Source organism: Enhydra lutris, unplaced genomic scaffold (genome assembly GCF_002288905.1).
Source record: "Enhydra lutris kenyoni isolate GAN:26980312 unplaced genomic scaffold, ASM228890v2 scaffoldscaffold5, whole genome shotgun sequence".
In the NCBI taxonomy this organism is placed as follows: Eukaryota; Metazoa; Chordata; class Mammalia; order Carnivora; family Mustelidae; genus Enhydra; species Enhydra lutris.
Window position 1 is genome coordinate 713,777 of NW_019154089.1, and position 25,957 is coordinate 739,733.

Consider the following 25,957-nt stretch of genomic DNA (forward strand, 5'->3'; position numbering starts at 1 on the left):
TTCCAGTGTCTCCAAAGTTTGCTCACTAGTATACAAAGTTATATTTCCTATTTTATCACCAGTATTGATAATTTATGGAATAAAGCACTTTCTACCTTGAACAAAGTCCCCATCAAAGTTTTTTAGAAGTTTATTTTCATGAACAATAAATGATTTTTCAAAAACAATAGAGTATTTTAAGTGAAAGTTACTCAAAATGATAAACTTACTGCAGAAAATTTACAGCATTTAACTTTTCAGTACCCTCCTTCAATTTCTCTCTTGTCTAGATTATAAGCACAAGCCTTGAAATGCTATTAAAAGCAGTGACTCACCTTGTTTACCTAAAGTTTGAATACAGAGTATTCATGACAAAATTGCCATCCCTGCTGATAAGAATGGACTCGAGACCAGTGGTTCTCAACCAGGGGTGAGTTTGTCCCCAGGAGACATTTAACAATGTCTGGAGACACTTATGGCTCTCACAACTGGATGGGTTCTACTGGCATCTAGTGGGTAAACGCCAGGGATGTTGTTAATGCACAGGACAGCCTCTAACAACAAGAATTATCTGGACTAAAACGTCAGTATGTTGCTGTTGAGAAACCTTGTTCCAGATTACAGATTACAAGTAACTCTAAAGCAAATGATACATCTCCTCGACTAGAGAAAATCAAAATAGAAATTCGGTATGGCTGTACTTTTGCCTCTAAAAATAATTTTCAAGGAAAAAAAAATCCCTACAAAGCTTTTGCTATAATTTGCTATAAATTACTGTACACAGTGTTTGTGTGCTTCTACCTAATTACAAGTAAGGCACATGCCTCAAGATAAGAAAAAAAACCTCAATATGATAAAAAACCTATGCTGTCTAATTGGGTATCTATCTTTAAAGTATCTGTATATAAACAAATACACACACATACATAGGTTTATATAGGCCTAGAAAATTTCCAAAAAAAAACCAAAAAAAAAAAAAAAAAAACCACAACTGTAATATTGGTTATCACTGAAGAATGGGATTTGAAGGATCAGTGGGAATGAAAGGACTTCTACTTTACACCTTATATCTAACACCTACACTGTTGAATTTTTCAACATGAGACTATATGACTTTTATCATTTTAAAGCGGGGGATAACTGGGTGGCTAAGTTGGCTGAGGATCTGCCTTCTGCTCAGGTCATGATCCTGGGGTCCTGGGATTGAGACCTGTGTCAGGCTCTCTGCTCCTCGGCGAGCCTGCTTCTCCCTCTCTCTCTGCCCCCACCACTCTCCCCAACACCCACTCGAGCTCTCTCTGTCTCTCTCACCCTCTCGCTCTCTCAAATAAGTAAATAAAATCTTGAAAACAAGAAGTTAAAAGGAGAATATCATGCATAAATATGCATACACTCTTACAACAGAAAAATTAATTCACAAACCTCACAAAAGTCTTTCCTTTAGGTTATTTTCTTCTTTTTTACTTGCTTAAAAAAGACTATGAATCTAAAAATCAACATTTAAAAATTGGTTTTTTTTAAAGAATTTTCAACCTGATTTCTATTCTAAACAATAGTATATTTCAATAAGATCCAATGCAAGTTCTCATTTCTATTCAAGGCCTTGGAGAGCTAAGGAGCATTCTTGCTATGCCTGAAGAAATATAAAACAAATATTTACCTATGTTTAAAACAACAAGAACCAAAGATCCTAAATGGTGGCATTCTCTAAGCTAGTATAATTCTAATAAAAAATTTACAAAAAGACCCAAGCCCATTCCTTAAGCTGAACGGTCTTTTGACTTAGCCAGCAAGGGAAAACAGCTTGTTTTTTCTTAGCTATAGGCTCTCACAATGAACAAATAAGAGGTCCTTAGAGTACCTATGCCTCTATACACCAAATATATAAGACTTCAACTAATTCTAGAGCAAATAAACTAGGCCTCCACATTTCTTACTTATTTCTCACCAAGTCCTGCCCCATTTGAAAAACAAGACAAATTTCACTCTCAAACTATAAAATGACTCATTATCTTTCTGGATGTCTAAAGTATAAGTACTTGGTTCTAGAACATCTAGGGAAGACAAAAATAAAGATTTTAGCATTATTCATCAAATGCCAATTGGGTGAGTATTTTTTGAACAATATTATGATCTCTTCATACTGGAAATTCAAAGGCAATGATATAGGAGAAGACGGCTAATACTTTGAAAGAATAAGAAAAAAAAAGGAAGAAATCTGCTTGGGCAAAATATGTCATTTCACTCACAAACACATAGACTATCCCCTACCACACATACTGTAAAGACCAGATACTCCAGGAATTTCTTTCTCTATGTAATATGGGAGAAAGAAGTCATAAAAACAAAATTTCCTTTTTCTATAGGTTAAGAAAGAATCTATATGCACCCTGAGCAACATCTTAGACTAAGATAAAGTCTCCAGGTATCCCAGACACATTCATTCCAAAAATGAGGCCCACCGATATACACTTAATACCTAAATCCTTTTTAGGCACAGAAAACTTAAGTAACAGGGAACTAAGGAGTTCTACCACTAGCCTAAATGGGTACAAGAATCATCAATAAATAACATCCAAAAAAACCATCAAAAAAACAAAAAGGTACGATTCTGCTCACAGCTTTAATCACATGGTATGGGGAATCCAAATGAAATACAGTAAGCTAGAGAAAGAGAGAGAGATACTGTGTGTGTGTGTGTGTGTGTGTGTGTGTGTGTGTGTGTGTGTATACAAGCCTCATAGAAATGGTTACTTCAAAAACTCATTTCCCAGATATAACACATGAGCCAAAGAAGTTAGAAATTTATGACTTTGGAGGTTCACTCGCACTCTACCTCTGAAAAAATTTAAACATATTATTTATGTAAAAGTGCATTAGTGATCTTTCACATTACCTATGATAATTATGTAAAAATGGTCCTGAAAATCAAGGACATTACTTTTAGACAAAAGGAAACCTTTTCCGTCTCTCCTACAAGTTAGGGAAGGAAAAAAAAAAAAAAAAGGACTCTATCTTTAAAATCTAAAGGTATTCCCACTTTGCTTTGTAGGTAAAAAGTACATGTGTTTTAGGTTCCTCTCTCACCCACTTTCATTGAAAGGATGAAAGAAAGTCTTCCATAAGCACAAGAGTGGAGGTGCTCCAGAGACTCTCCCCATAACTGCCTACTCAAATAAAATCCTGTCCCACTTTGACTTAGAAGTTAATTCTCTTAAAGTGAAATCCAAAGATACAGACATTCAAGGGACTAGCTTCCTTACAACCCACACACTATTTTTTCCAAAGCGAAATGTTGGAGTGAAAATGTACTAACATTTTAAAACTAAATGAACCCCTGTTCAGACATGGTAAGACAATGTAGAATGGTAAGACAATGCACTAACTGTATTCTGCAACCCACAAATAGTTTCTTATTCCTCTCAAACACAACAGCCAGGATAGTTGTACACAGAGAAATCTCTGTACTTTAACAGCAAGATCAGAGGCTAAAATAATTGGTCATAGGGGAATGAAGGAGGCACCTTAGAACCAAAATAGAATACTCTGGGCACTTAGAACAATAGCCGTCAAGAAACAGTACTATATCCAAGCCATGGTCAAGAGATAAAAGTACATATATAATATATCTCCCTATTCCCTAGGGCCCAAAAGATGATAATGCCTTCCATCCCAGGTTGCTCAGACCTAAAAAGGCACAGTTAATAGTTAAAGAGTTACAAGAAATGAAGGATCAGATCATTAATTTCTGCAAAAGCTGTTCAGTGTTTCAACTTCTCCAAGTCTAAAAAATACAGACTTCAGCTATCCAGCTATTCTGAAGTTCAAAGATGCACTGGAATTTCCTTTTCCTGCATAACTTCACAAAAGGTCCCAGGTGCAAGACTCACGTGCCTTCTCAGGGTAAAAGCAGAGAGCTTCTTCATACTAACATGCTTCAAAAGGAGATTAAGAACACTTCTTTCATACGTAGGTAAGGCACAGGGCAAATAAATGACAGACAACTCAACTCTGGGGACAGGCATATAGTGGAAATGCCCTTTCAGCGAGCAAGCTCTGTCTCTGTCTCAGTTTCTCTCTCCCTCGCCTGTCTCGCTCGCTCTCTCAGTACCAAGGGCAGGGACTCTGGCAAGACCCCGCCCCCCATCTCCAAAGCGGGGTGGGCGGGAGGTAGCCAGAGGAGTCCTTGTTCCCGCGCGAAGCTTAGAGACCAAAGGACTCCCCATTGTGGGTCTACGGATGGTGACGCGAACCGGTCCGGCTCGAGCCGCCGGCTGAAGAGTAAGCTGAGGGCGCACTAGGCCCGCACCGCTGCCACTGCCGCCATGGAGCCTATCGCTGTCAGAGAACGGCTCCGCCCGCGGAGCCAGATGATGGCCCGGGCCCTGTGCCGGCCCAAAGAGAAATCATGCCTCACACTGTATGGAAGGCGGGGGTCCTGGAAGCGTACCTCGGACACCTCGTCCTCGTCGCTGCCAGAGGCACCACCTCCACCCCCGGTCCTCAGCACCGCAGCCGCCAACTTGAAATCCAACGCCGCATCTCCTCCGGCCGCACCGCTGCCGCCGCCACCGACGCCCGGCGCGGGCCCGGCCTCCCCAAAGAGTCTCACGGTGCGAATCCCCAGTCCGACCCCTCCCGGCGGAGGCGGCTCCGAGGCCCCGGCTGGGGCGGATCGCGGAGCCACCGAGTCCAGGTCCTCCTCAAAGGAGGTGCCGCCGCCTCCGCCATCGGTCAGCATGGTTCGCACGCGGAGCCGGAGACGCTGCCGAGTCACTCGCAGCCACCGCCGCCGCCGATCCCGGGAACGAGAGGAACAGCAGGAGGAAGAAGCTTCTCCTTCCCCCCGTCCCAGCAGCGCCACTAACTTCTCACTGCCTAACCTGCTGCCTCCCGCCCCCCACACTCGCCACTGGCTGCAGCTCCCCAGCGGCTGCAGATCATTGGCCAAGGTGACCCGTCGCTCAGGCTCTTCGTCACGCGCCGCTTGCTGGCTCGCGGCCCCCAAGCTGCGTTGACCCGCGCAGGCCTAGGCGGTTGCGAACACCCGCCTCCTAGTCCCCACGCGCCGACTTCCGGTCCTTTTCTACGTCTATTGGTCAACCTCTCTCACTACCTCGTCACGACCTTAAAGTGGATTAGTTCGCCTTGTGGTCAGTCATAGTGACCCCTGACAATAGGAAGCTTCATTGGTGCCACAAAGTGTCGATCACTTTGTCACAGGACGTCGCGTGCTACAATTGGCCCACAATAGTACCATTCATCCCGCCCCCACCTGAGGTGACGGGAAAGGGCTGGGGAATTTCCACTTCTGATTAAAATGACCGCGGAGGTGACGACCCTCAAGAATTGGTAAGATTTGGAGCAGAATTCACCCGGAGTTTGGTGGGGCTTATCTGTCAAGGATGCAAGAGGCGCGGAGATTACGAAACTCCCACCTGTCGCTCCGCGCCGGACGCGGAGACTGCGGCCGGAGAGTTGCTGCATGGGGATTGGAGGAGAGAAGCAATCCGTCTCAGCGCGTCTCCACCTTCCTGACAGCCCCTGGTTGGAGGAGCGGAGCGTCAGTCACTGGAGCGGTCGCCACCTCTGGGACAGGTGAGATTGTGTAACCTATGCCTTTGGCTCTTTGGGCGGGTGTAGGGGGCTGGGACAGGCGAGGAGGCAGGGCTGTTCTTGCTTGGCGCCTCCAGCCTTTCTGAGGGGAGCCGGCGCGCGAAGCTGAGGAGACCAAGGGGGCACTGCTTGGGATGTGGCCGCCCCGAGGCTATTCCACCCGCCCGCGTGCCGGGACATGGCTGGGTGAGGCAGTTCTACAACCTGCCGCCGGGATGGCCCCGCGAGGCCGCGTTCTCTTGCTCGTGGAAGGCGGCGGGCCTGAGGGCTGGACAGCGCCTTGCCTCAGTACTGGGAACTGTCCCACCGAGGAAGGTGGGAAGGCCGCGAACAGCTTGAGGAAATCAGACCGCAGGGCGTGTTTAGAGTGCGGGCTCTGGAGCTGTTACGAATTCTGGTCCCTCCACTTACTTGCTGTGTGACCTACGGGCGTTCTGTGCTGAATCTCTGTGACTTTCAGTTCGTTAATCTGTAAAATGGGACCAATAGCAGCACGTCCCTCATTGCGTTGTTGTTTTGAATACGTTAGCATAAGGCGGTGAGCAAAGTGCCAAACTTAAAGACCCATTTTTATTAGTTACTCTTCCTTCAGGAGTCTTCCACCTGCCCCTGGATCCGGGGGCAACCAAACTAATTCTTGTCATATTTCGGTGATGCAAAACAAGCTAGCTAAGGCGGGTGGTGGGAGTTGGGGGCGGGGGTCCGGTGTGCGGAGGTGTCTTCCCCCTTCCAAGGATCTGTCTCTCCTTCTATTATCCCTATCTTTATCCCTCTATCTCTTTTGTCAATAAAGAAGGGCTTTAAAATACTCATGCTTCGACAACAAAGATCACCAGAGGGGCACCTGGGTGGCTCAGGGGGTTAAAGTGCTACTCGTGTTCTCTCTCTGTGTGTCAAAAAAAAAAAAAAAAAAAAAAGTCACCAGAAAGGCGTTTGGTGAAGTTTGTATTGCAAATGTCCTTTGACCCAGAGAATGTGCATATGACTTAGGTTGGTTAAAAGCAAAAGATTTGGCACTTCTCCTCTCTTGCAACTCTAACAAAAGTCTTTGTATATCTTGATTGTGCAATTTTTAGTATTTCACCTACCTTGAGCTGTAATCTGAAAATTCTGTAAAGACTATAACAATTTGGGGGCACCTGGGTGGCTCAGTCGGTTAGACCACCAACCAGTGATTTCGGTTTACGTCATGAATCTGTCTCGTCGGTGGTGAGATCCAGCCGGGGTCAGGCTCCAGCTCAGCCTAGAGTCTGCTTGAGATTCTCTCTCTCCTACTTTCTCTGCCCCTCCCCCACTCTAAAATACGTAAATATGAAATATATATATATATATATATAAATTTTTAAAAATTCGATTCTGTCAAGCTTAAAGAACATTTTGAAGTTTGTTAACATTTCTTTGGCGTGGTAATTTCTAATTCTGGCATTTAACATACCAAAAAAAGGAGTCTTTTCTATAAGCAGAATATGTTAGGTGAATGTTCTTTCTAGATAATAAGTTGTAGAAAATGGAAAAAATTCTTGTACCTTTTCTACAGAACTATTTTGATACAAATGTCCTGTGTACTGTCTTTAGTTAGAATCTACAGAACTTAATTAGCCTGTATCCTCAGTGCTGTTTAAATTTTGAAGACATGTGTGACGAGGTCACAAGCCAAACTAATAGCACCAACGAAAGAAACCCAGCTCTGCCCAACCCACTTCAAAGCTGGATTATCCAGAATTGGTATGGATACATCCCTAGGCAAAAACAGGTATTGACTGGTGCAGCATTACAAAGGAACTGCTTGTCAGTCCTACCATTACTACAAAAATAAATTTCTGATGCAACTCCCTGAACAAACTCATTAAATTCTTTGAACAAATGTAATGAATCTCAGGAACAGAGAGAAAGGAAATCTGGGCATATGCATTTTACCCAATATATTTGAGAGAGAGCTATATACTCTTTACGTAGTGCCTAGCAATCAACCCTGAGTATAGCCAGGAAAATATGATTGAGCAATAATCTTTGTTTCACCTGGATCTTTACCTGAGACACTTGTTGCCAGGAGTTTGACAACAATTGAGTAATCATTTTAGGATTTAGTAACTCCCAGTATTCTAGATATTGGTGGCTGCTATTGTTGAGACTGTATTAAACATGATTTTAATATTTCTATATACACCACATCATGTGGTATTACAGAAGTGAAAACGGAGAAATCATTCAGTCAATCACTATATCAAGTAATACATTTGGTGAATATATCAAATCACACTCAAAGTATTCAATGTAAAATATCAATAAATTTATGTGATTTATTGGGTAATGTTGGTTTTGATATATCATATCTTAAGATGGTATTTGCTAACTAAAAAAAGTACACATACACTGATTTTTCAAATGCTAAATAAGCAGTAGAGAGCAAAATCCCTCTTTTAGGAAATACATATATATGTTAGAAATGAGTATTAGAATAAAATGTTTTCTTCCAAAAAACTAGTGGGAGTATTGATTAAGGAGTAGCTATAGTGTATTTCAAAGCACTCTTCCTTTTGACCATCTTTCAGACATAGAAGGAAAAGGCAAAAGGAGAAACTGTATATCCCAAGGACTTTTAAAACTTCTAAGGATAATAAAAATCTTCATTTTTTTTGCAAGAAATGTGAGATTGACAAATGAAATTGTAGATACAGGGACTTAAGCTACTTTGACTACTTTAACTGTAGTTCTTTCATGCGCAATTTACATTTTCTCAAGACATTTATTTAATTTCTGCATGTCAGTGCATCTCAGTTCAGCCTGTCTATTTAAGGAAGGAAGCAAACCAAAAAATATGTTGCACTTGGATATTATATCATTTAACCTTTATAATAAACTTACCAAGATTTCACCCATTTTCTGATGAGGAAGTTGAAACTCAAAAAGGTTAAGTAACTTCCCCAAGCTTATAAGAGCAATGTATGGAAAGGCTAGGATTTAAATTTACTTCTGCCTGATCTCAAAATCCATGCTTTTTCCACTATATCACATCAGAGGAAGAGGAACTTCATCAATCACATAAACTGATATAATAATCCAATCATTATATCTTTCTTATAGACCTGCTAATTAACACTCTAGGTGGAGTTATCCCTGACTGCCACCAAATTTAATATCTTTCTCTTTTTTAACAACTGGAAACACTTAATTTAAAACGTTTTCTGGTTTTTCCAACTGTATTGTTAATTTCTTAGACCATGTAATTTCACATTAAGAAATCTGAATAGTTAAAAAAAAAAAAGAAATCTGAATAGTTGATACCTTCACGTGGTTCAAATTTCAAAAAGAATTTTAAAAACATAATAAAAGGAGTCATTTTATTTTGTCCATTATACACTCAGATACCCTCTCATAAGCAAATCATCTTTTAGGTCTTATTTATTTATTTACTTACTTACTTACTTAGGGTGGTTTTATGAAAGCATGGGGACAGGACCTGTGAGCAGAAAGAGTTGCCCAAACTGTCTTATTAGGTTTTAAAATATTCTTCTAGAAGGGCACCTGGATGGTTCCATTGGTTAAGCATCCAAATCTGGATTTTGGTTCAGGTCATAATCTCAGGGTTGTCAAATGGAGCCCCACATCAGGCTCTGTGCTGGGCATAGAGCCTACTTAAGATTCTCTCTCTCCCTCTCTCCCTCTCCCCCTCCCCACCCACCCCCCTCTTCCTTAGCCCCTGCCCCCCACTCCTGTGCACACATGCACACATGTTCTGTTTCTCCAAAAAAAGAAAAGAAAATAGACCTCTAGAGATTTTTAAATATATAAGCAATTTCATATGTGTCAATTTATTTTTTCTCTTTAAACACAATGGCAGCATCTACCATACACACTTCTATATCTTGCTTTTCTCACCTGATTTATTCTAGGCATATTTCATGTTAGCATGTAAAGAGGTCTGTCATTCTTGTTTACTACTTCATAGTATTCTGTTTACATGATTTATCGTCTTTAGTGTTGAATATTTAGATTATTTCCTTACCCCGCCCTTAACCAACATTGTTACAGATGTGTAGCTTTCTGATCTACTGTCTGTCCTCAAGGAAGTGCTGGGAACATATTAATTTAACTGAGAAATCATAAGCTGAAGGCTACTACTTATTTGAGCTATAGTTGAATACAACTGCAAGATGTCTAGCAACATCTAGGAAGTGGGCATATTTTTAAAAATATGGAGATATGGCTGCAGCTAGATTACCACACCACACAACCTAAGAAAATTATTCAGAAAGTTTCCTAGAGTCTCTTCTGCTATTGAGCTTACCCTTCCTAAAAAGGGGATGTATATATATACAGACATCTGCTTCCCTTCCAAAAGTTCTATCCTTACTGCCCGCCCAACAAAAATGAGCCCAATCAGGATGCCTAGATGATGCAGTCGTTTAAGCATCCGACCCTTGATTTTGTCTTGGGTCATGATCTTAAGTCATGATCTAAGGATTGTGAGATCAAGCCCTGTATCCAGTGTGTGCTGGGCATGGAGCCTGCTTAAGATTCTCTCCCTCCCTCCCTCCCTCCCTCTGCCCCTCCCCCACCAAAAAAAAAAAAAAGAAGAAGAAGAAGAGTGGGGTCAGTAAGTGATGTTACTCCATTTGATTATACACCTTTGGTGCCGGAAATAGTTTTTTGGGTTTTTTTTTTTCCAAACTTCTAAAACTAATGAGTATATAAATATCTCTTGTGGTAGAATCACTCAGGTTCTCAGCAAAAGAGAGACGTCCTTGGGGCTCTATCAGAATTTCTTTTTTTTTTTTTTTAAAGATTTTATTTATTGGGGCACCTGGGTGGCTCAGTAGGTAAAGCCTCTACCTTCGGCTCGGGTCATGATACCAGGGTCCTGGGATCGAGCCCCAAATCAGGCTCCCTGCTCAGTGGGGAGCCTGCTTCTCCCTCTGCCTGTCACTCCTCCTACTTGCTCTCTCCCTCTATCAAATAAATAAATAGAATCTTAAAAAGAAAAAAAAAGAAAAAGTAATGTAAAACTGACATTAATAGTAATCATCTCAGGGAGGAAGGGGGTGCCTGACTGGCTCAGTTGATAGAGCATGCCACTCTTGATCTTAGGGTTCTGAGTTTGAGCCCCACGTTGGATGCAGAGATTACTTTAAAAAATAAAAATCTTAAAAAAAAAAACAAACAAACAGTAAAAAGGGGTGCCTGGGTGGCTCATTCAGTTAAGCAGCTGACTCTTGGTTTCAGGTCAGGTCATGATCTTAGAGTCCTAAGCTTAAGCCCCATGTCAGGCTCCATGCTCAACAGGGAGCATGCTTAAGTATTCTCTCTCCATCTCCCTCTGCTCCACTTCCCTCCAGTGTGTGCACTCTCTCTTTCTAAAATAAAAAATCTTAAAAAAAAAAAAAAAACAGTTAAGGGCGCCTGGGTGACTCAGTGGGTTAAGCCTCTGCCTTCAGCTCAGGTCATGATCTCAGGGTCCTGGGATCAAGCCCCACATAGGGCTTTTTGCTCAGCAGGGAGCCTGCTTCCCCTCTCTCTCTGCTCTGCCTCTCTGCCTACTTGTAATCTCTCTCTCTGTCAAATAAATAAATAAAATCTTTAAAAAAACAGTTAAAAAATACTGATTATCTCTGGATAATGGAATTATACAGAGATTTATAAAGTTGCTTTTCTTTTTTGAATATTTGTATTTTCTAGGCTTTTCTTTTTTAGTTTTTTCCATAGTTAACATACATTTTGTGTAATAAAAATTAAATATTTAAATTAAATAAATTGATTCCAAATAAGTTTTGCAATTTTCTCACGTGTTCATTCAGCCAACATTTACTCAATTCCCGCTATGTGCATGTCAGTGTGCCAACTGCTTTGGGGGAAAACAAAAGAAACAGAAGAGTTAATGTACTTCCTTTCAACTATACTGATATATATACTTATAGGTTGACGATTAGGTGGATAAAATGCACAGGGAATAATAGAAAACAGACAAATTCAAGACTGTATGACAAAATATTTTACAGCACTGAGTAAAGAGAATATAAAAAAGAAGTTAAAATGGAGTAAGTTTATTTAGGGAAAAGTTGATTATGACCGTTTTGAGCTAGGATAATGACTGAGGGAAACAGAAGAGGTAAAGCATTACAAATGGAAAGAAATGATAGGAATGTTGATAAAAAGTTGAAAGTCTTCAAATTGTATATCAGGATGGTAAAAAGACTAACTTGGTCAATACAGAGAAATCAAAACGTGAATTCAAGCGAAATTTAGTTTAAAGAAATGTTAAATACTGGACTGGGGGCTTGAAATGTGGTTCAATAGGCCACCCACCATAGTTCTTGAAAAGCAAAATTATCAAGATAAAAATTGTTAAGGGATAATTACAGTTGTTTTGTTTTGGCTGTATTGCATGAGTTTTGTTAGAACAAGGAAATACTGGAGTCTGGAAAATAAGCAGTCTTGCTGTTGTGCTTAGTCCAGGTATGAGGTAATGAAGCCAGATCAGATGAATGACTATCAAATGGAATAAAATTTACTGTCAGCAATCATAAAGAATCTGTAATACTTCATATCTGATTAGATGTAGGAAACAAGGAGTATAGGAACAAAAGTTACTTCAGAAAAACTGATACAGGGGCGCCTGGGTGGCTCAGTCGTTAAGCGTCTGCCTTCAGCTCAGGTCAGGGATCGAGCCCCACAATGGGCTCCCTGCTTGGCAGGAGGCCTGCTTCTCCCTCTCCCACTCCCCCTGCTTGTATTCCCTCTCTCGCTGTGTCTCTATCAAATAAATAAAATCTTTAAAAAAAAAAAAGAAAGAAAAACTGATACAAAATTTCTGAGGAGCAATGTGGCATAATGCATCAAGATCCTTTCTTTACAGGAGTCTGGTGGGCTCACTCTGTAGAGCATATGATTCTTGATCTCAGGGTTGTGAGTTTGCACCCCACCTTGGGCACAGAGTTGACTAAATATCCTTTCTTTAAGTTTTCATTTCCATCTACTAGAATGCCTAAAATCCAAATAACTGATAATCCCCATTGCTGGTGAGGATGCAAACCAACAGGAACTCACTCACTGCTAGTATGGTACAGCCACTTTGGAAGAGAGTTTGAAAGTTTCTTACAAAGCTAAACATTGTCTTACCATACAACCCACAGTTGCACTCCTAGGTATTTACCCACGGAGTGAAAAAGATATCCACATAAAATTCTGCATGTGATTGTTCATAACAGCTTTATTCATAATCACTGAAACATGGAAACAACCAAGGTCTCCTTTGAAAAGTAAATAAATGGGGCGCCTGTGTGGCTCAGTGGGTTAAGCCTCTGCCTTCAGCTCAGGTCATGATCAAAGGGTCCTGGGATCGAGTCCCACGTCTCTGCTGAGCAGAGAGCCCGCTTCCCCCTCTCTCTCTGCCTGCCTCTCTGCCTACTTGTGATTTCTTTCTGTGTGTGTCAAATAAATAAATAAAATCTTTTTTTAAAAAAAGAAAAGTAAATAAGCAAATGTGTTCTCACTGCATGATGGAATACTATTCGGTAATAAAAAAGAATGAGCTACCAAGCCATGCAAAGACGTAGATTAATTTTAAATGTATTGCTAAGTAAAGGAAGCCAGTCTGAAAGGCTGCATACCATGTGATCTTATTTATATGTGACATTCTGGAAAAGGCAAAATTGTGGAGATAGTAAACAGATCAACGACTGCCAACGGTTGGAGTGGGGGAAGGGTTGAATGGAGGAAGCACAGGGACTTTTCAGACTGGTAAAATGCTTTATGATATTATCTAGAAATGACATTCCTGTAGTGACTTGCTTACCTTGAATCCATATCTTGGTTTTTAATAACATTCTCCAATAAGAGGAACCATGGCTCCTTGGAGAAATGGCTGAGTCTAGAATTAGGGTGGGAAATATACAAGATGAACCCGGAGCATCTTATAGTGCCATAAAGTAAGAAAATAGTACACATGCATGCGTGCATGCATGCATACATGCATACAGACACACAGACACACCAATGAGGACATCTGAGAGAGATAATAGAAGCTAACTAAAAGAGCCCCCAACAGCCATAGCTGGAATAATCTGAACAAATAAATAGTCTTGAAATATAGCCCAAAATATAAAACAAGTACCCTTGAATCCATATGGGCATAAATAAATGTTTGAATAAACAAATAAATGGGGAAAATAGGTAAGTCTTCCAAGCAGAAGAATTTCAAATTATGTAGAAACCCTGCCCTTAAGGAGGTGAAGTCCCCTTTCCTTAAGTTTGGGCTGTGCATAATGATATCCTTCCAAAGAGTAAAATATGGAAAAGGGAGGGGATAGAGTAACTTGATACTGGAGAAACCTGACAAACACTGCCTCAGCCAGGTTATCAGGATTAACATCAACAATGATAGCTCATATTAATAGTGTATACCCTTGATATTACCTGCAGGAAAAGTCTGAGAAACTGTCATAGTCAAGAGGAGCCCAAAGAGACATGATGACGAAATATAATGTGTTATCCTGGATGGAATACTGGAACAGAAAAAGGACATGAGGTAAACTTGAAGTAAATTTGAATAAAGTGTGGATCTCAGTAATAATGTGTCAGTTAGCTAATAATATGTCGATGTTATTTTATTAATTGTGACACATGTGCCATGCTAATATAAGATATTAGTAATAGAGGAAATTGGATACGGGCTATGTGGAAACTGTACTAACTTCCCATCTTTTCTTTAAATGTAAAACAATTCTATGGGGCACCTAGGTGGCTCAGTTGGTTAAGCATCCAACTCTTGATTTCTGCTCAGGTCATGATCTCAGGGTGGTGATATTGAGCCCTGCGTTGGGCTCTGTGCTGAACAGAGAGCCTGCTTAAGATTCTCTCTCCCTCCACCACCCCCCCAAATAAAAGTTTAAATCTAAAACTCTTCTAAAATTTAAATTGTTTTATTTTGATTTTTTTCAGTTTTGTTGATATATAATTTATCTATAACACTGTATTAATTTAAAGTATACAACCTTAAGTTTAACTTGCTATCGCAAAGTGATTGCCACAATAAGTTTAATTAACATACATTACCTCACATAGTTACAAATTTGTCTTCTTGTGCTGGGAACTTTTAAGATCCTACTTTCTTATGAAAGTTTATTTTTTAAAATGCTTATTCCTTTGAGGGTTACCTGGGTGGCTCAGTCAGTTAACTGTTTAAAAACAATAAAAAAAATAAGAAACATCAGACAGATATAGATTATGTATGGATGGTGGGATAGTGGGTTTACTTATTTATCTATCTATTTATTTTTTTATGTTTCCAGTTTTTGTATAAGCAATCTATTACTCTGGTGATCAGAAAAAAAATATAATAAAGGTTGTAAGAAAAAAATCACTATAGGTGAAAAATCAGAGGATCGATCAAATGGGATACTTATTGTCAGGGTTGGGAAAATAAAACAGGAACAATTTCTTTTTCAGGTAAAGAAGATGATAATGGGTTCACCTTATCTGTTTGGTTTCAGACTGCAATGGGAAGAACTTTTTTTTTAAGATTTTATTTATTTGACACAGAGAGAGAAACATCAAGAGAGGGAACAAGCAGGGGAAGTGGGAGAGGGAGAAACAGGCTCCCCGGAGAGCAGGGAGCCTGATGCGGGGCTCAGTCCCAGGACCCTGGGATCATGACCTGAGCCAAAAGCAGAAAATTAACAACTGAGCCAACCAGGTGTTCCTGCAATGGGAAGAACTTAGATATGTGCACCATTATATGGTAACTCCCAAGAGAAACATACTCAGCAGAAACACAGATAAATATCTTTATTGTAACTGGAAACAACTGTTTTTGAAGACTTTATTTTTGAGAGAAAGAGAGAACACAAGCAGTGGGGAGAGGCAGAGGGGGATGGAGAAACAGACTCTCTGCTGAGGAGGGAGCCCAATGCTCCCAGGACCCTAGGATCACAACCCGACTTGAAGGCAGATGCTCAACTGACTGAACGACCCAGGCGCCCCTGGAAACAAATTTTTAAAAGATGTCAAATTGTAGCTTTGGTTTTCGTAAAAGAAAACATCTCTGCAGAAAGGTCATGTGGTTACCAATGAAGATTAAGCTATTTTTCCCCCAAGTGAGTCCTTGGTGAATACATTTTAGGTATTGCCTCCCCAGAAAGATGCATACTGAAAATATGCTGTCCTTCACTGCTCAGTAGTAATTAAAAGGGAAGCCCAAGAATCACACTAATGAATAAGTATCAGCAAGTGTATAGGCCGTCAGCCCAGATACCTACATCCACAGTTGTATAAGCTCATTGACAAGAACAGGGTTCTAAGAGCCTGCAATCAATAGATCCTCTGAAGAAACCCAGAACTTTACTGTGTGCATCAAATGAAGCCACTACCTCTCCTATAGATGTGGGAAACCTGAATACTCCAAACCTCCTGTTTCCTTGTGTCCTCCTCTACACTGCAACTTGGACAGCCACACCTACCTTCTCTAGAGCTCTCCTTGATAGCCGGGGCTTTCTGCCACAGACACTAGAAGGGCCCAGGACTGGTGAAAGTTTAGAATCTCATTTGCTGAGCACTTTCCTGATGAGAGAATAGTTAAATAGAAAACCTCACAGCAAGACGCAGCTTATCTTCCAGGTGGTCTGGCTCATAGTGAATGAGTACTTTTGAATCAGAAGGACCCTTAAGTAGTCCTCTAGGTCTCAATACTACCCCTTTAATAAAGAAGAAACTGGAGGACTGCACATTAGGGTCAATACCTCCTGCAAAAATCTTTAGGGTGATGTTTCCATTCTTCACCCTCTGATGCTTCCTGTAAGAATCAGAAGTACATCATTGCTTACCAAAGTGAGAAGAGAACAAGCCCAGGATTCCAACTCAAAGAGCAATTTTAGCTTACAAGTGAGTACTGAGTCACTCTGAGGACTGTTCTTAGAGACTCTTGTGGAGTGTTTGAACTCAACTTTGTTTACCACACCCCTTGCTCATCAAGGCAGGCCTATAAACCAAGAGACGCAGCATGGCGTTCACCTGCAGGGCAGGTGAACAGTGCCACCTCCCAGATGTTCTTCCCCAGAGAAGTGACATGGTGTTTGCTGTGGCTCTAAGAGGACATCTATAGACAGTCTAGTTGAAACACGAGTCTGGTATAAGCTCACAGAAGCTATAAGAAAAACTGTGGTCCAGACTCTACTCTGAAACTTTTTACCTAGAGGGACCTCTTGAACCCTGGCATTGGCACCACTGGTGACGAGGAAGAAAAAAACAGCCAGGGTTGAACTTCTCCAGCATAAATCTCATAGAAGAAAAATGTTTATCATTTGAAGAGGATTGCTTCACAATTTCAAGAGTTATGTAGGACAAAAGCCTCAGAAATGTGCAAGCCTGTCAGTGGCCTCTAGGGTTTGGTCAAAGCCCTAGTCTGTCCCAGTGCCTCTGTCCATAAACTGGCAGAGTTTTTAGCCAAGATTGAGCCATAAGAGAGTGTCCAAAGAAAGCAGCAATACTCTTCTGTGTACTAGAGACTTCATATAAATATTAGAATTCCTCGAGAGTAACTGAAGGACTCAAATATTTTAAAACCCTCGAAAGCACTGGTGAGACCACCGTTCAGAGCCTGATCATCTCATTCCCCACAATTATTCTCACAGGTTCTTTGTTGTACTTTTATATGCCATTAGCAAGAGTGTAAATTGATAAAATCTTTAAGGAAATCAGTTTTGGAGTTACCTTCACATTTTAAAATATATTCACCCTTTTATCTAGCAAAATCCAGTTCTAATTCTGGGGCAATTGGCACAGAGCTCCTCTCATGTCATGGCTCCACACATGAATTCAAAAATATGTGTATGAAGGTGTTCACTGAAACCTTGCTTGTCCATCATTAAATGGCTAAATAAGTAGTGTTACAACTGTAAAATGCAAACTATCATCTGAGCTTTTAGCAAGTCATCATCTTTTTGCTGGTGGAAGGTCTTGCCCCCATGTTGATGTCTTCAGACTGATCAGGGTGGTGGTTGCTGAAGATTGGAGTGGCCATTTCTTAAAATAAGACAACAGTGAAGTTTGCCTCATTAAAGGACTCTTCTTTTCATGAGCGATTTTTCTGTAGCATGTAATACTGTTTGACAACATTTTACCTACAGTAGAGCTTCTTTCAAAATTGGGAGTTACGCATTGGTGGTATAGTGGTGAGCATAGCTGCCTTCCAAAATTGGGAGTTAATCCTGGGGTGCCTGGCTGGCTCAGTAGAGCATGAAACTTGTGATTTCAAGCCCCATGTTGGGTGGAGAGATTACTTAAAAATTATATCTTTAAAAAAAAAAAGTCAATCCTTTCAAACACTGCTGCTGCTTTATCAACTAAGTTTATATAATAATCTTAATCCTTCATTGTCGTTGCAACAATCTTCGCAACATCTTCACTGGGAGTAGTTTCCATCTTTTTTAGTTTTTTTAAGATTTTATTTATTTGTCTGAGAGAGAAAGCACGAGCAGGGTGAGGGGCAGAAGGAGAAGCAGACTCCCTGCTGAGCAGGGAGCTGGACTCAGGGCTCCATCTCAAGACCCTGGGATCATGACCTGAGCCAAAGGCAGACGCTTAACCAACTAAGCCACCCAGGCACCCCAAGAGTAGATTCCATCTTAAGAAGCGCTTTCTTTGCTCATCCAGAAGAAGCAAGTTTTCATCCGTTCAAGTTTTACCGTGAAATAATGGCAATTCAGTCACACCTTCAGGCTCCACTTCTAATTCTATTCCTCTTGCTATTGCCATCACATCTATAATTACTTCTTCCACTGAAGTCTGGAGCCTCTCAAAGTCATCCATGAGGGTTAGAATCAACTTTTTCCAAACTCCTGTTAATGTTGGTAGTTTAAATCCTGAACATTCTTAACGACATCTAGAATGGTGAATCCTTTACAGAAGGTTTTCAGTTTACTTTGCCTATCTTGATTTTTAACATGCCTTCCTCACTAAGTTTAATAATTTCTAGCTTTTGACTTAAAGTGAGACATGCCGTTTTTCCTTTTATTTGAACACTGAGAGGCCTCTGTAGGGTTATTAATCAGTCTAATGTCAATATTGTTGTGTCTCAGGGATTAGGGAGGCTCGAGGAGAGGGAGAGAGGTGGGGGAACACATGGTGGGTGAAGCAGTCAGAACACACACAACATTTACTAAGTTTGCCCTTGTGGGCACAGTTCATGCATGGCACCCCAAAACAATTACAATAGCAACATCAAAAATCACTGATCACCATAACAAATATATAATGAAAAAGTTTGAAATATTGCAAGAGTTACCAAATATGACAAAGAGACACAAAGTGAGCAAATGCTGTTGCAAAAATGGGACCTATAGGGGCAGCTAGGGGGCTCAGTCAATTAAGCATCTGAATCTTGATCTCCACTCAGATCTTGATCTCAGAATCTTTAGTTCAAGCCCCTCATTGGGGTCCACACTGGGCATGGAGCCTGCTTAAAAAACAAAAAACAAAAAACAAAAAACAGTTGTATATGTGAAAAGTGGGTGATGGATTTCTCACCCAGGTCTGCAAAATCTAAGTGCTAAGGTCTCAAAAGAGAAATAATAGAAAAGTTTCACTTAAAGGGCACCTGGGTTGCTCAGTTGGTTGAGCTTCCAACTCTTGATTTTGGCTTAGGTCATGATCTCAGAGTCATGGGATCCAGCTGGCTTAGGACTCAGATCTCAGAGGGGACTGTGTTCTCTCTCTCTCCCTCGTGTCCTCCCTTGGCTCCTATGTGCTCTCTTTCTCTTCTCTCTTTCTAAAATAAATAAATAAATAATTTAAAAAGAAATGTCCTTAATGGGGGCGCCTGAGTGGCTCAGTCAGTTGAGTGTCAGACTCTTGGTTTCTGGGGTCATGATCTCACGGTCATGGGATCAAGCCCCACATAGGAATCCATGTTCAGCATGGAGTCTGCTTGTCCCTCTTCCCTCTGCTCCTTCCCCCATTCCTGCTCTCTCTCTCTCTCCCTGAAATAAATAAGTAAGATCTTTTTTAAAAATGTCCTGATAATAGGTTCCTGGGTGGCTCAGTCAGTTCAGTGTCTGCTGTCAGCTTAGGACATGATCCCAGGGTCTTGGGATCAAGTCCCACATCCAGCTTCCTGCTCAGTGGGGAGTCTGCTCCTCCCTCTGCTCCCTGTGCTGCTTGTGCTCTCTCTCAAAAATAAATAAATAAAAAGTTTAAAAAGTTAAAAACAAAACAAAACAAAACTGCTCTAATGAAACAGTAAGGATTAAATTTATTAATCAAATCTCAACCTTTGAGTACATATATTTTTATATTCTATATGAGGAAATGGGAAGTATGAACATTGGTTGTCTCAAGGAAAAACATTCATGCAACTATTTTTGTTGTAAATTGAACTAACCATTTTTTTCATGGAATGTCATTTTTACTTGAAGGTATGACTGACATAAAATTTGGTAATTCAGACGTGTGTATTTGGCAGACATTTTCTGGACTCTGCCACTTGAAGAAAAACAGCTGATAGTATTTGCGTCCAAATATAAAATTTAAGCTTTGGAGCAAAAATGAGGATTTCTGGAAAATTGCATCCACTATCATTGGTGATTATTTCCCCAAGCTTAAAGACTTTTTTTTTTTAAGATTTTATTTATTTGACAGAGAGAGATCACAAGTAGAGAGCGAGAGAGAGAGAGGAAGAAGCAGGCTCCCTGCCTAGCAGAGAGCCTGATGTGGGACTCGATCCCAGGACCCTGAGATCATGACCTGAGCTGAAGGCAGAGGCTTAACCCACTGAACCACCCAGGCAGCCCCAAGCTTAAAGACTTTTTGATGAGATAGGTAATGATATTGCCAAATGTATTTTTGACATTCTGTAATAAAATGTGTCAGTATTTGCATGAGCTACAGAACTCAATGAACTGTATTTCCCAGATGACCGATGCATGATGTTATAAAACCATGCATAAATAAAAGAACATGGAAAGATGGACCAGTGGATTTTAATGTAACAGAATATGAAAAATTTTTACTTACAGTTTCAACCTTTAGAAAACAGTTCTTGAATTTTGGTGTGTTATTAAAGATAATAATGAGGGGCACCTGGGTGACTCAGTCAGTTAAGTGTCCGACTTGTGATTTCAACTCAGGTCATGAGATTGAACCCTGCACTGTGCTCCACGCTCTGTGCTCAGCAGGGAGTCTGCTTGAAATTCTCTCTGTGCCCTCCCCCTGCAATCTCTCTCTCTCTCTCTAAAATAAATAAATACATCTTTTTTAAAAAGATAATAACCACAATTATCTGGGGAAAAAAAAGTTAAAATATCCCTCCTTTTCCCACTACATATCCACGAGTCCAGATTTTCTTCATATTCTTCAATGAAAATACTATATTGCAATTGACTGAATGTTGAAGCAGATAGGAGAATTTGTCCTTTATTAAGACAGACATTAAAAATTCACTCTTACTATTTTTGCTTAGAAAAATATTTTTTTCTGAAAATATGTTACTTGTGTTCACATTTATGAACCAAACCAATTTTTATAAATTCCTCAGTTTTATTTTCTGATATACTAAATACCAATAGATAAAACCCATGTATATAAACAAGAGCTCTTTGGGTCTTTAGTAATAAATAAAAGGACTTTTGGTCTTTAATAATTTTTAAGCGCGTACAAGGGTTCTGAGACCAGAAAGTCTCCAAACTGCTGCAATGCTATATAGCAGTTGCAGGGGAGGCAGAAGGGTGGAGGAGATGACTTACGAAAACTCTGCTGGGTTTTCAGTCTTTCCTCACTGAGCCAACTCTCATCTTTAACCCAGCAGTTAAAGCTGGGGAGCAAGAGCTCTGAGCTATGCTCTAGGCATCTCTGTTGTCAATCTATGAAAAGGAAGAGACACTCCTTTCCTTCTTTCTCCCTCTCTAAGTTTCCAGACAATACTTGGCAGTTGCACAGGGTAAAGAGAGAGACTAGAAAGGGCAGGGAGGGAACTTGGAAGCCACTAAGGAGTTTATTTAGAAACCCTGAAATTAAGTGGTAAGGGCAAGCTATAAGGGGCCTCAGCTGGTCCACTTGGGCTCAATATCAGGAACTGGGAGGAGCCAGGGATGACTCCTAGAGCAGTGATACTTGTATTTCTTTCCTCCCATTCTGGCCCATTTCCTAAAATGGCCTAAAGTCTTCAATGACTTTTAAGAACCAATAATTCTAGGCCACAGTCTCAAATGGTTAATTAAAATAGACCAACATGAAAGAAATCAAACTTAAAGAGAAAAAAATGTAAACCAACATAGTAACAACTACTACTTTGCCACATATGTTGCATTCCATCTCCACATGCACTTCCATCTTTCCTTTTCCCTCCTACCATCCATCCCCTCCCCTTGGCCTGAGCCCTGTCCTTCTTTAGACTACTACTGAGTTATTAGAGATTTAGTCACTAGGAGGGGGAACTTAAGGGTAAGGCATCATACCATGATTTGAGTCCCCACTATGCCATTTACTGGCTATATGATCCAGCAGGTGACTCTGCTTCTCTGGACCCTCAGTTTCTGCATCTTTAAGATGAGATGATCTTCCAGCTCTGTGATCCTGTGGTTATTAATAAACAAAAGATAGGTCAGGCTGGAGCTAAGGACTGTGTCATAAATGTATTCTCATTGAGAAGAGCAGAGGATGGGCACTGGGTGCCTCAGTTGGTTGGACATCTGCCTTTGGCTTAGGTCATGGTCCCAGGTTCCTGGGATTGAGCCCAGCATCAGACTCCCTGTTCAGTGGGGAGCCTGCTTCTCCCTCCCCCGCTCCCCCTGATTGTGCGCTCGCTCTCGCTCTCTATCTCTCTGTCAAATAAATTTAAAAAAAGAAGAAGAAGTGGGGCGCCTGGGTGGCTCAGTGGGTTAAAGCCTCTGCCTTTGGCTCAGGTCATGATCCCAGGGTCCTGGGATCGAGCCCCACATCGGGCTCTCTGCTCCACAGGGGGCCTGCTTCCTCCTCTCTCTCTGCCTGCCTCTCTGCCTACTTGTGATCTCTCTCTGTCAAATAAATAAATAAAATCTTAAAAAAAAAAAAGAAAAAGAAGAAGAAGAAAAGAAAAGAGCAGAGGATCTGGAAAGGGAACACAGCTCTAGTTTGCATCACTATACATTATCCCCTTTGGACATGGATATATTCACAGGAGATTAACAAACACAGGTCTCTGAAAACAACCTGGAGAAACCTCCCAAGACTGTGGTTCTTCCCTTGGGTTCACTTAGCTATTAGGTTCCTGGAGTCGGTATTGGAGAATTCCCTCAGTTCTTGCCCAGCAGGGATAATTCCTTTGGTCTTGGGGGCTCTAGAGGTTTTTGACCTCCATGTTGTGACCCAGCTAATTAGATACCAGGCTCTGGCCCCTACCAATGTTTTTATTTTTTTTAATAGATTTATTGAAATATGATTCACAGACCACACAATGTACCCAAAGCGTACAATTCAATGGTGTTTATTATATTTGCAGAGTTGTACAACCATCATATCTATTTTGGAATATTTTCATCAGCCCTAAAAAGAAATCCTATACTCCTTAGCCGTTATCTCTCAATACCCCTCCCCCGCCTTTGGCAACCAAAAGTCTAATTTCTGTCTTTATAGATTTGTCCATTCTGGATAGTTCACAAAATGGAATCATACAATATGTCGTCCTTTGTGACTAGCTTCTTTCACTTAGAATGATGTTTTCAAAGTTCATCAATGTCATAGCATGTATCATGTTTCATTACATTTTATTGCTGAATAATATTCCACTGTCTGGATATATAACACATCTTGTTTATTCAGAACTTTGGGTTGTTGAATCATCTGAATTATTTTCACCTTTTGACTATTGTGAATAATGCTGCCATGAACATTGGTGTAAGGCATCTGTTTGTGTCCCTGCTTTAAATTCTTTGGGGGCATATACCTATGAGTGGGATTGCTGGATCATATAATGAGTCTGTATTTAACTTTTTGAAGAACACAAACTGTTTTCATGATTGCTGCATCATTTTGCATTCCCCCTAGTAATGTGTGAGGGTTCCAATTTCTCTGCATCCTTACCGATACTTACTATTTATAGCCATGCTAATGAGTGTGAACGGTATCTCATTGTGGTTTTGGTTTGTGTTTTCTTGATGGCTAACGATGTTGAGTATCTTTTAGTGTGCTTCTTGTCCATTTACTGTATCTTCTTTAATTTTTTAAGTTTATTTATTTATTTTTAAGTAATCCCTACATCCAACATGGGACTCAAACTCATGACCACAAGATCAAGAGTCACTGGCTCCTCCAACTAAGCCAGCCAGGTGCCTCTCATTGATATATATTCTTTAGACAAAGGTCTTTTTGGATCCCCCCACTTTTTTTTTTTTTTTTCAGTTAGCTCTGTACCTAACAGGGGCTCAAACTCACGACCCTGAGATTAAGAATCCTATGCTCCACCACCTGAGCCAGCCGGACACCTCTTCTCTTGTCTATTTTTAAACTGAGTTATTTGGGGGTACCTGGGTGGCTGAGTTGGTTGAGTAGCCAACTTTTGGTTTTGGCTGGGGTTGTGATCTTAGGATCATGAGATAGAATCCCACGTTAGGTTCCATGCCAGCGCAGAGTCTGCTTGTCCTTTTCCTTCTGCTCCCCACCCAGGCCCCCTGTCTTTTTTAATTTTTTTTTTCTTTAAGATCTATTTATTTAGAGAGAGAGTGCAAGCAAGTGGGGAAGTGCAAAGGGAGAGGGAGAGACAAACTCCACATTGAGTGCAGAGCTCCACACAGGGTTTGGCACTGGGCTCCATGCAGGACTTGATCTCATGACCCTGAAATCATGACCCTGAAATCATAACCCCTGCTGAAATCAAGAGTTGAACACTTAACCAAATGAGCTACCCACGCATGCGTTCTTATTTTTGAGTTATAACGGTTATTAATATATTCTAGATACAAGTCCCTTATCAGATGTATGATTACATGTATTTTCTCCCATTTTGCAGGTTGTCTTTTCTCTTTGTAGATAGTGCCATTTGAAGGATAGAAGTCTTAAATTTTTGATGAGGTCTAATTTATTTTTTTATTTTGTTCCTTGTGTGGCATCATATATAAGAAACTATTGCTGGGGCGCCTGGGTGGCTCAGTGGGTAAAGCCTCTGCTTTCGGCTCAGGTCATGATCCCAGGGTCCTGAGATCCAGCCCCGCATCAGGCTCTCTCCTCAGCAGGGAGCCTGCCTCCCCACTCTCTGCCTGCCTCTCTGCCTACTTGTGATCTCTGTTAAATAAATAAATAAAATCTTAAAAAAAAAAAAAAAGAAAGAAAGAAACTATGCCAAACCCAGGGTCATGAGGATTAACACCTATTTTCTTCCAAGAAGAGATGGTCTGGCTCTTACACTTAGGTTTTTGATGGATTTTGAGTTAATTTTTGTATGTGATATGAGGTAGGAGCCCAACTTTATTCTTTTGCATGAAGATATCCAGTTTTCCCAGAATCATTTGTTGAAAAGACTATTCTTCACCATTGAATTGTCTTGGCATTCTCATCAAAAAATCTATTGACCCTAAGTGTGAGTGTGTGTTCCTAGATTGTCAATCCTGTATGTATTTCTGAGTGCAAGTACCACACTGTCTCGATTATAATAGCTTGGAAGTAAGTTTTGAAATCAGAGACTGTGAGTCTTACGACTTGGTTCTTCATTTTCAGGATTGTTTGGGCTATTCTAGGTTGGCCTCTACTGTTGTTACCCCAGGAGACAAGGCCTCATCCACACTGCCTCTTCCAAGGTGTTCATTATGTAGCCTACCATATTGATCCTCATCTTTTCCAACTGCACCTTGCAGTTTTCTTTCCCTCACTCTTCCACTCTAGCTATATGGGCCTTCTCAAATATTCTGAAGTCCTTCCTGCCTGAGGGCCCTTGCACTGATATTCCCTTGGCCAAAAATGCTTTCCTTTCACTCCTTCGCTCTATTCCCAAGGCTGACTTATTCTTGTCATTCAGGTTTCTGCTCAAATGTTACCTTCAACAGAGAGGCCCTTATTAACCCCAGTCTAAGGTAGTCACCCACGAAAACCTCCGTCTTTATTGCATTATGCTGTATAATTGCACTTATCACTGTCTGAAATAGTCATATTTATATCATTGTATTTATTTATTTATTTATTTTCTGTTTCCCCCTGCCAGAGTGGAAACTTCAGGAAAGCAGAGGTCTTGTCTTATTTCACATTGAATTCCTACACATAGGAATATAATATACACTGCCTGGCATGTAATAGACATTTAAGTTGTATTTATCTATTGAATGAATTAACAAATTGATCAGTCAAGCCCTGGACAGCCCCTATAGTGGGATTCAGCACTAGGAAAAGTGGTGAACTGACCCTCACACCA

The 25,957-nt window shown here is 40.7% G+C and overlaps 1 protein-coding gene across 5 annotated transcripts in view; it reads right to left on the minus strand.

Moving 5' to 3' along the window:
• The window catches only part of LOC111140800 (ankyrin repeat and KH domain containing 1), a 122,042-nt gene extending 117,174 nt beyond the window's left edge, over positions 1-4,868 (minus strand). For 4 of the 5 annotated variants that reach the window (XM_022492978.1, XM_022492981.1, XM_022492980.1 and 1 more), the window contains exon 1: positions 4,430-4,752. In XM_022492978.1, coding sequence (XP_022348686.1) covers positions 4,430-4,720 — 291 coding nt within the window. In that variant the 5' untranslated portion in view covers positions 4,721-4,752. Of the gene's footprint in view, positions 1-4,429 lie in introns of all 5 variants that reach the window. The other variant, XM_022492979.1, reaches the window with a different exon arrangement.
• Positions 4,869-25,957: the final 21,089 nt, after the last annotated feature.